Here is a 10,187-nt window from a genome sequence, read left to right as displayed (position 1 = left end):
CACAGGCTCTCCCCAAGGGGAGAGGGCCTGTTCCCTACAGCAGGAACAAAAGCCAAACTAAGGATTAGACCACAAGGATCAGAAAGAAGCTTGCAGGAACAGACTGAGCAACTCAAGATCAGAGGACTCCAGTAAGAGACAGAGAGGGTTAGAGTCCATGTGGGGAAGCCACCTCAGGATGACACAGAGCTGCGCATCCCTTTGCATGATGGGGCTAACTGGCTGCATCAGTGAGGAGTGTTGGCAGGTGCCAGAGCACCCAGTGGGCATCTTGGGGTCAAAAGGAAGAAGATATCTGCATTTGAGTGGTTATCTAAAACCAGCACCTCCATTTTTGCAATTAAAACCAGCTTCACTGTCAGTTTCTTGAAAAAACTTGGGGTTTATTGATTTAAACTGCAAACAGTCGTTACAAAAGAGATTCTCTTTTAAATAAACTCACACAGAGAGGAAGAAAAAGCAATGTAGTGAACAGTAACAGGGAAAAAAATTACATTCATTATTCTCTTTGTGCCAGTCCCGTTCACCTCAGCAAGGAAAACTCCGAACTTGGAATACAGAAACACAAAGACAAACTGTATTTGGAATGTCTTCAGATAGGCACTTTAAGCCAAAGGCTTTTCTCCTTGAAGAATTTATACAAAAAGAGGAAGTAAAATGTCTTCCTTCCAAACTGTCTCACAACAGAGCTCAGGTATGTACATTCTAAAGCCCAGGTATGCAAGACCCAGGGAGAGGGGGAAGAGGAGGAGAAGAGGAAAGGCAAAGAAGCACATTAACTCAATTTGCAGTCCAACACAAAAAAAAAGAGGGGGATTCTAAAATAAATAATCCAAACACAGTTTTTGCATTTTTTTAAATTAATTTTTCATTTTTAAAATAAAATAACCAAAAAAGTGTAAAGTTACAAAAAATGTCATTGTAGTATAATATATTAAACTGTGGGGAAAAAAAGGAAAAAAGACACTTCACAATCTTAAGATTAATATGGAAGATCATAATTTAAACATAAAAGAATATATTCTATGGATTCATCATCCCGATAAATATGAACAAAATTAACAAAAAAGCATAGGTTTCGGCAATAAATACGTTTTGATAAGTTAAATAAGCTTTTTTATATTGTTGTGCAGTGACAAGCAAAATTTGCTCTCCAATTTCTGAAAAGTTATACAAAATTAAAAACCCAGAAAAAAAATAATAAAAAGCTTGGCGTGAGTGCTCTAAGATAGGTCTAAAAGTACTCTAGAGCAAAACCATTAAAGCTATGTCTACTGGAACTTTGTTTACACAAACTTGTGTGTGGAATGACTTCCGTCGGCCCCACCCCCTCTATTTCTTTATTTGTTTTAAGATGTCACATGAATACACGGGGAACTTTTAGCACCAAAATCAAGTCTCTCATAGTCCATCTGGTTTTTGTTTTCTCCTCCCAGTCAGAGTCCCACTCATGGTACAGTCTTTGTCCGTTCTCAGCTTTTCTTCCCGCAGACCTGAGCGGATCCAGGCAAGATTAGTCTTTAAGGGGGGGGGGGGGGAAGAGAGAGAGGACTGGATGTTAACAGTTGTCCACATGCCTGAAGCCTAGCGGAAACTGGCCAGTCGGGAAGGGACTGGGAGAGGGCGATGCAGTACATGGCCAGTGGAGGGAGCTGAATCCGGACATTTCCTGCACATCTGGAAGTGCACAGAGTTGCTGGTGCCCTCTGCAGCTGGAGAGGTAAATACAGTCACAGTGAAAGTGTTAAAGGCACTAATTTTGTAAACGTTATTGCTTTTCATCGTAATTTGGCACTTAAGGTTTAAGCCAGTGGGTCTACGACAGGCAGGTGGACACGTTAACATCCAGCTCAGACTGGGGAACAGGGTGGGGGAGTTCAGCTTAACATTGTAATAGAGGTGGGGGGGAGCAAGAGGAAATCCCAGATTAGTCATCGGAGATGGAGAGTCTGCTGAAGATGGGAAGACGCCTTGAGGTGTCCAGGACAGGCGAATCCGAGCCACTGTGGCTGCTGCTGGAGCTGCTCAGATAGCCCTCCTGGTCGGAGAGGGAGTCCTGAGGACTGGGCGGCGAGTCAAACATGTTGGGGGACTCGGACATGGGCCTGAACAAGAAAGCGGTGGGGGAGCCCCCGCTGGGCACCTGCACCCCCATGCTGGGGGCGAAGAGACTGACCAGCTCCTGGCTGGAGAAGGTGAAGGGGTTGCTGGCGCAGTCAGGCAAGGTGGGGGAGCCCAGCAGGTCGTCGGCGCTCAGGATGGGCGGCGGGGTGATGGAAGTGGGGCTGTCCAGCAGCCCGCTGGCAGCAGTGCTGGGGAAGCCGGCGAAGCTGAAGCTGTGCTGAAGGCGGGGTCTGTCAGTGACGGCGGGCTCCCGGCTCCCCGCCACGGCGCGGCGCTCCTCCGCGTTGTGGATGAAGTGGCAGCGCGGCCCGTAGGGGCAGAAGCCGATGGTGTGGAAAGTGCGGCAGAGCTCGGTCTTGTACTTGGGGTGGCGGGTGAGGCTTCGCAGCTCGTGGATGCCGTGGGCAAACTGGCACTTGTCGCCATACTTGCAGGCACCGTTCTCCTCGAAGGGGCGGCAGAGCTCCGTCTTGTAGCGGCTGGAGTTGACCTGTCCCCCGGGCTGCTTCTGCTGCAGCAGGCGCTCGCCCCCTTCGGAGAAGGAGCGGTCCCGGAAGCGGCTCTCCCGGGGGCCCAGCATGGGCGCGGGCTCCCCTTTCAGGCTGCTGAGGAGCTGGTTCTGATGGAACTTGGAGTTGGGCAGGGTGACAGAGTGCCGCCTAGGGAAACCCCCGCCAGCCGGGGTGCCCACCGCCTTCCTGTCCAGCAGGCACCCTCCGACCCCCGGGGGGCTGTAGTTCAACATCTTGTTGCTCTGCAGGGAGAAACCAAGGGCCCGTCAGCGGCACCACTCCGCCGGCGTCCCCGCAGCAGCCCCCGGGGCGGGAGGCCGAGTCCCGTCCCGTCCCGGCTCGACCCGGCTCAGCATCCCGGCGCGGGCGGCGGCTCCCCCGGCCCGCGCTGCCCCCGCGGCGGCCCCGCGCTGCTCCACCCAGCGCCGCGGGTCACCCCTCCCCTCCCCTCCGCGCGCACGCAGCCCTCTCGGAGGGGAAGAAAAAAGCAATAATAACGAAATAAATAAAAGCGAGGCGCGGGAGCGCGCTGCATCCAATAGAAACTGCAGCTGTTTTCTGGGAAAGCCCCGCTCGGGGCGGGCGGGCTGGGAGGGCTGCGCGCCGCGGCCGCGGGGCCGGAGCGCAGCCCCCCGCCCCGCTCCCCGCTCCGCGGCTCCCGCCCCGCCGCCGCCGGGAGCCCGGGCCGGCGCGTCCCGCGGGGCGAGGGGGCGCCCGGCCCCACGGCCGCGGCGCGGGCGGGAAGCGGCGGCCGCGGCGGCCACGCGCGCTGCCGCCGCCCCCGGCGCGGCCCGGCCCCAAACTTGCTCGCAACTTGGGGGCGGGTGGGGGGAAGCAGCCCCGCAACACCCGGACTTAAAAAAACCAAAAACGCGAAGCCGCGTTTACCTTGCATATAACTTCGCTCAGGTCGAAGATGGTCGGCGACACCAGGGCTGTGGACATCTTCGGAGAGCAAGGGGGGAAGAGCGGGAGGGGTAATAATACAAAAATAAAATGAATCACAGTGTAAGGAAGGCACAGCCTCCAGCGTCCGGCGTCCGGCCTCGGAGCCCTTCCCCGCGCCGCCGCCGCCACCAGCCCGCCGCTCCCCCTCTTTCCAGCAGACTTGGGCTAAAGCTCAACTTATAAAGTTTCGGACTTACCCCGTGGGAGGCGGAGCTGGCGGCCGGAGGAAAGGGAGGAGGAGGAGGAGGGCAGGGTGATTGACACCGCGACTGAATCACCCGGGCGGGCAGGCCCAGGAAAACTTTCAGGAGGAAGAAGGGGGGGGGGGGGAAGGGAAAGGGGAGAAAAAACAACAAAAAAGCATCCCTTTCTGAAAACACCCTCTGAGCCGCGCTGTGTTTTCTTCCCTCCCCCGTTTCTGGAGGAGTCTGTGTGTGCGTGTCCGCTCCGCGCCCCCGCGGGCCGGGCCGGGCGGTGCCGGGCGCCCCCGGGAGCCGGCGCGGGGCCGGGGCCGGGAGCGCGGCGGGGCGGCGCCGCACCGCGCTGCGCTGCGCTGCGCGCACAAAGGCGCTTGTTTTCGCTGCGGCGCGGCGCGTTTCCACGCGCGCTCCGCGGCCGCTGGTGTTTGTTCCACCAGCGGCGGCCCTGTTATGAAACAGCGTGTGCTGACTGCGTTTTCCATTGCAGTATAATTAGGTCACCTAATTGCGAGCACGTTTCTTTAGAAAGCCCGGGTCGGAGCAGGAATCCGTGCAAGTCTCTCACCTCCCCGATACATTTTTCAGAGGCATTTATTTTTCCCATGTAAAATAAAACCCCAGAGCACATATAAACTGTTTATACTTGAGCCGTTGGAGCAGCAAGGGCTGCAGCTGAGCTGTGCATCGTGTTTCACAGTTCTCAGGACTTATTTCCAGTTTAGGCTAGCTTGGATTTGTCTACTTTGATTTAAATTGATTGAATCCATTTTCAACACGGCTGCCGTCCTTGCGTTTTTGCAAGCTGAATGTCTTGGTGTTGATTCACATCGCCACCCCTGAGCCTTACTATTTTTTTCCAATTTTTATTGCAACCTGGCAGGCTCTGCAAGAGGAAATAACTCACATCCACTTTAATTTAAATCATTAAAATATGTTTTTGCCCCATAAAAGGGTGTTTGATAGATTCTGCCTTTTCTCCCCATATACTCTTCTTCCAGTCCCCAGAACTCAAAATCGTAAAACTGAAAAAAAAGTAGCATTTCTGAGCAAGTAATCTGTTCCAGGCTTTAGTAGGCAAAGTATGATTCATACTGATATTGATATGGTGGGGAGGTGGGGGGGGACAGTATTTTTGTAAAAAATGTAAAATGTTTCAAGGCTTTTCGATATCAGGGTGCCCCAGCATGAAATCTGCTGCACCTAAACCTTTAGTCCCCGCCGGGGTAATGCTCGCCCTAACTTTAGCGGGTGTTTCATCCAAGGCCAAGCAACGGCATCTGGTTCTCTCTCCCCGACGCAGCTGGGCGAGGAGGGCCCCCTTCCTCGGCTGCATTATGGCACTGCAAACTCTTCCTCCTCCCTGTGCTCCAACTTGGACGGCAGAAATGAAACCCGTGCTTTGGGCAGCAGAGTGAAAACCTTGAAGGGCGAGCACACTGAAAACTTAAAACAAATGATCCACTTCCTCTTCTGTTTGCTTTAGAGTCTGAGGATCTGGACTTTGAACTGGCGGCTGATCTTTTTCCCCTCCTTCACTCTTCAAGAACAGCCAAAATAACCAACCGAGAGAAACGCCCACAGGCTCCAGCTATTCCAGATTTCTTTTATTATTATTATTATTTATTTAAGGAGAGCAATCGGGTTCCTCGAATTTCCTTCTCTTTCTAGTTTTTTTTTTTTTTTTTTTTTTGCTTGGCCAGAAGTGTGGAGTAACCAGCAGAGAGACCAGTCTATTATTTTCTGCAGTTGTTTACTTATTCTGTAGATGGTGCTTGTTCCCAGGGCTCTGAACCTCTCTATAATTAAACCCGTTTTAATTGTTGGGTTGGAAACGTCATTTCGGGGACTTTCCAAGAGTAACCGAGGAAGCCAGTCGAGATAACTATTTCACTACTGAATTGTTCTGAGCCTGTTTTTTTCTGCGGTTCCTCCCTGAAGGCTGGACACGGTGCAAGGCTGAACAGTGAGAGGTCTGAGGCGAGAAGCCTGTTTGTGCAATGCCCCGCGTCCCCCTGCACGCTGTGCTCAGTGCAACCCCCCGGGTTTGCGCAGGAGCGGGGCGCGCAGGCAAGGCAACCTCAGGCTCCAGCTTGCGCTGCTCAGCACAGCTGCCTCCCTGCGCCGTGCATTTGCTGTATTTTGCATTATTCACATGCCCTGTGTGCATTTGTTTTGGAAACTTCGGGTTTAAAGTTGCACATTTCTACATATTCAGCACCAAATGTTGAAGCTGAGAAGGAATTTTTTCCAGTGATTTGGCTTGTCAAAACCTGACTACATGGTGGTCTGCTTTGCATTTGTTTGCACATGCTCAGATCAGGAATTTAGCTGCTCGCCCCACCTCGTGGCTGAAAGTCAGAGCCCTCCAGGCCGAAGTGGGAATTTGTGTGGGCATGCATTCACACCAGCCAGAGAACGAAAAATCTAATCCTTCCTCCTTCTGTCAGAGCTTTGCAAGAACTTTAATAAGAGGAATAAATGCAAATGAATAAAGATAGGTAAATGAATAAATGAAGGTAAATGAATAAAGATAGTTGCTGAAAAGGTGAATAAATGCATAACAGGTTTATTTGAATGCAGTACCATGCTCTCTAGCCTGCTAGTGCAGACTAGAGAGTCTGCAACTGGGATAGCATGTTGCAGTTGGGATAATACGGCTGAACCCAGGAGCCAGTAGTAAAGCGCCATGACTTCCTGAGCCCTTCCCAAGTCCATTTTCAGTGCAGAAGCTGCTTCTGGAGCATTCTTGCTCCCTGATTCAGATGCAAGCAGATGCTAAACTCATCTAGAAGTACACAGGAATAAGGTTCATAATCGGATCCGTGCACACATTTAACACAGCAATTAAGAACTGCTTTCCTGAATCAGAGCTGGCATGGACCAGAATGGCCACAAATATCAATGGGGAATGAGCTAGGGGACAGCAAATGAAATGCAAAGCCAGGAAGTTTAAAACTAAAGGAGGTACTTTTCCAAATAGTGTGTACAAAAAACTGTGGGCTCACTGTCACATGATGCAGTGGAGGTCAAATTATAAATGGAGTCAAAAAAGCAATTTGACATATTTATGGAAGAAAAGTCCCTGGAGGTTTACTAAAGCCAAAGGAAGACTTCCAATGCATATTGCTGGACAATGCACAGGCAAAAGTACCACTCTGTGGTTCCTCCATTTTTCCCCTAAGTATGTGCTATTGGCTGCTCTTGGATGCAGGCCAAAACAGACCTTTGATCTGACCCAGTATGGTTATTTTTACATAGTTGTGTTCTATTTTTATGACTTATGCTCCATCTAATCCTGATAGACTGCTTTTGAGAGTGGACTGTGCAGGGAGCGTCACAGAGGAGCACAAGTAGCTCCTCACAAGCTGACAGGGGATAAACTGATCCCTTGCTTCTGCCACTGTTAAAAGCTAGGTAACAGTCTCACGGGGACAGCTGTGCTCCTCACCCAGCTTAACTCCCAGTCAGTATAGTAAGAGGTTCCTCTGAGCACCAAGTATAAACTGAATCAAAGTGCCAGCTTTCCCACAAATATAATCGGTGATGTTACAGCTCCCATAACAGCTGAAGAGTATTGCTATCTTAGGCTACCTCTGCTTTTCTTCACCTTGAGCCATTCATCAGGAGTAACCTTGCAGATCTGGTTGCTAGAGTCTGAGTTACTGAAAAAGAATGCAAGCACAGAAAAAGTCTGAATTGTTGAAAACAAGGGGTTTTTTTGTTTGTTTGTTTTTGGTTTCCAAAGTTTCACACTAGGAAAGGGAAACATTACCATCACATGAAAAAAAATTCCCCTGAGTGTAGGATGAGTTGGACATTTCACTCCCCCCCCCCCTTGGGAATCTACAGGTAAGTAGAAGTGTATTTTCTGCATCAGTGCTCTAATACACAGAGGCTAGTGGTAGCAGAAGGATAAACCTCCTGCCTTTATTTTTGCTGGGGGTGTAAAATGAGCCGAAGCTTTCTGCAGGCGCTATTCATATCTTTTGGGTCAGGTGCTATTTTTGTTGGCTGTGCCGCTGGAGGTGGAGGTGTAGCAGTGCCTTTCTTCTCATCTCCGCAAGTTGGTGTAGATATTTCCTCCGTTCCAGGCACCTTCGCAGATGCTGTGGCCTTTAAGGGCGAGTAGGCAGATGTCAGTGTGGCTGTTCTCCGCTTGCCCTTTGTCGCCTGTCCCTAACTTTTTAATCCTTTCCTTTCGTTTTGGCCTTGCGCTCCTCCTGCAGAGCATCTCTGGGTAGCCACTGGGAGATGTGAATGACTCAAGCTGGAAACCACAGCTTGTAGGTACGCCCTCTGCCAGGCATTTCTGGCACCTGAGGAAGTCTGGGCTCCTCCTGGTCCCAGGCAAAAGGGGTATTACCAGCTGCTTGGTGAGAAAACAAATTCACAGAGATATAGGAAAGTGTGTTAAGGTGGTGGGAAGCAACGGGAGTGAGATTCCTGGCAGCTTGGGTATGTAAACATTCATAAAATAGAGCGTGTGTGCATGTGTGCACTTTGTGGTGGCAGGAAACCCAAGGAGCTAGCTCCATTGTTTTGGCTGGAATTGGTAACTACAGTGCCAGATAAATATTATGAGCCCTTAATCCTCCTGACTTTACACCTGTGAATGACTTAAAGACCATCCAGGGTGAGCTGAATTGCAGGACATCTCAATTAATTAGCAATGGGGTTTGGGATCTGATTTGGTTGTTCCTAAGGAGAGTTTTCTGTTTCTCAGTAGCTCAGACTCAGACTACCTTGGGGGGGAATGAGGGGAGGGGGGACAGGAGGGGGAGGTAGTGTGTGGCCTCTCAAGAAGGGGTCACACGGATCTGACTAGCCTGTCACAAATTTAGCACTGGTGGCACTAACAAGGTACTGCAGTGGAAAAAGCAGAGGTGTCCTTTTAGCAGATGCAGGAAATTGGCTGAACTTAATGGATCCAAGTTATAATTTCCAATGGAAATGTTAATACAATTAATACTTTTCCACATAACAGGACTGTGAGCCCACACCAGCATTTAGCTGTATGTCACGACTGCTCCGGTGGCTTGTCCCAGCCACGTCGCGGGGTCTGTCCGACTGCACCCAGACAGGCGCAACCGGTGCCGGGGGCAGGAGAGAGACAGTGGGGCTGAAGCACAAGCTGGTGGGGAAAGGGATAAGTTTCAGAGGGCTGGAGAAAAGGCGCTGGGTCAGAGTGGGGCGAGCCTGCCCTGGGCTGGCGTGCCGTGCTGGGACCCCGCGCAGGCGGGAGAGCCTGGCAGCCCCCTCGCGCAGCGCCGCAGACCGCCCGGCCCTGCCACTGCTGGCACCCATGGGCTCCCGCAGAGACGCCCTCCCTCTGCTTATCTGGGTTTGCCGGCTCTTGGTTCAGCTGCAAACCCTTTAGGGCAAGGAACAAGTCTCATCTAATCTCTCTTTCCTGAGCACGCTGCAACTTTGCAAAGCTACAGAAGGGCTGTTAATGCTGCCAGCGCGTTAGCAGGAGATGGGAAAATGAACCGGCCCGGCTGCAGAAAGGCGAGAGGTGGAGCGAGAGGGTCATTTTGTGCTGCTGGTGCGGGAGAGCTGCGAAGCAGCAGTCGGGGAGCTCCGTGTGCCCTCGTGTCGCTGGTCCCCAAGCAGTGCGGCGGGAGCCTTCCCGCGCCTGGCCCCGCACTGCCCGCATGGGCGGCTGCAGCAGTCGTGTCCCTCCCGGTCGCAGCGGGGCACGCGGCGGTCCCGGGGCCGCCCGGCCCCCCGGCCAAAGCGGGGGAGCTGATTGCGGCATATAGCAAAGGCACAGCTTTAAATAGCTATCTTTAAACCCAGCATAATCTGAAAGGGCTCTGTGCCTGCCAGGGCGGAGAGACGTCAAATGCCTGCAGTCTAAATGAGTTGTTGTTTAGATTAAGGGGAGTGGCAGAAACTTTAGAGAGACTGTCGGCAGTTTCCAGAAAAAAGCGACCGACACCTGCCGCAAATTGAAACAGCAATTGCGCTTATATCAATAGGGTGGTTAGCACATAAAACAGAAATGATCCTGGAAATGGAAGGGCATGGAACACAACAAAAAAAAAAAGAGCAAACAAATTCAAGATTTTATTTCAGATCTTACTTGCATGCTCCCAAGCCCATACACACCAGTGTGATAGTGCAATAAAACAATTTCTGTTAGCCTGTGCCAGTTTCCAGGTAGAGCAGCCCTGGCTGCTGATTTATTCGACAGACGTCAACTGGTAGAATGTTTCCATGATTTTTTTTTTTACCCCTGAAAGAATGTGCTAGGGAGAACTAATTGTTTTCACCGTTTTTGGTTTTTTTTTTTTTAGGAGAAACTTTAAAACTACTCAAGAGTCTCTAGGATTTTAACATTTGTCAGATATACAAAGCTGGCATAAAAAGGTGCTGCTTTATGCTGGTGGCAATTCACCTC

The 10,187-nt window shown here is 51.2% G+C and overlaps 1 protein-coding gene across 1 annotated transcript; it reads right to left on the bottom strand.

Moving 5' to 3' along the window:
- Window positions 1-362: 362 nt before the first annotated feature.
- On the bottom strand, window positions 363-3,698 carry ZFP36L1 (ZFP36 ring finger protein like 1). The gene is made up of 2 exons (XM_067296560.1): window positions 3,525-3,698; window positions 363-2,878 (listed from the first exon to the last, which is right to left on the bottom strand). The coding sequence occupies exons 1-2, from the start codon at window positions 3,579-3,581 to the stop codon at window positions 1,928-1,930; spliced, it is 1,008 nt and encodes a 335-aa protein (XP_067152661.1). The 5' UTR covers window positions 3,582-3,698; the 3' UTR covers window positions 363-1,927.
- Window positions 3,699-10,187: the final 6,489 nt, after the last annotated feature.

This window comes from Apteryx mantelli, chromosome 4, assembly GCF_036417845.1.
Source record: "Apteryx mantelli isolate bAptMan1 chromosome 4, bAptMan1.hap1, whole genome shotgun sequence".
Lineage (NCBI taxonomy): Eukaryota > Metazoa > Chordata > Aves > Apterygiformes > Apterygidae > Apteryx > Apteryx mantelli.
The sequence above is the reverse complement of the archived record's forward strand: the minus strand, read 5'-3'. Positions and strand labels throughout refer to the sequence as shown.

Bases quoted from the DNA above. Each gene is read 5' to 3' on its own strand.
- ZFP36L1 (XM_067296560.1), bottom strand. From the start codon at position 3,581: ATGTCCACAGCCCTGGTGTCGCCGACCATCTTCGACCTGAGCGAAGTT. The intron at 2,879-3,524 runs GTAAACGCGGCT...TTCTCCCTGCAG, and splicing joins TGAGCGAAGTTATATGCAAG to AGCAACAAGATGTTGAACTA.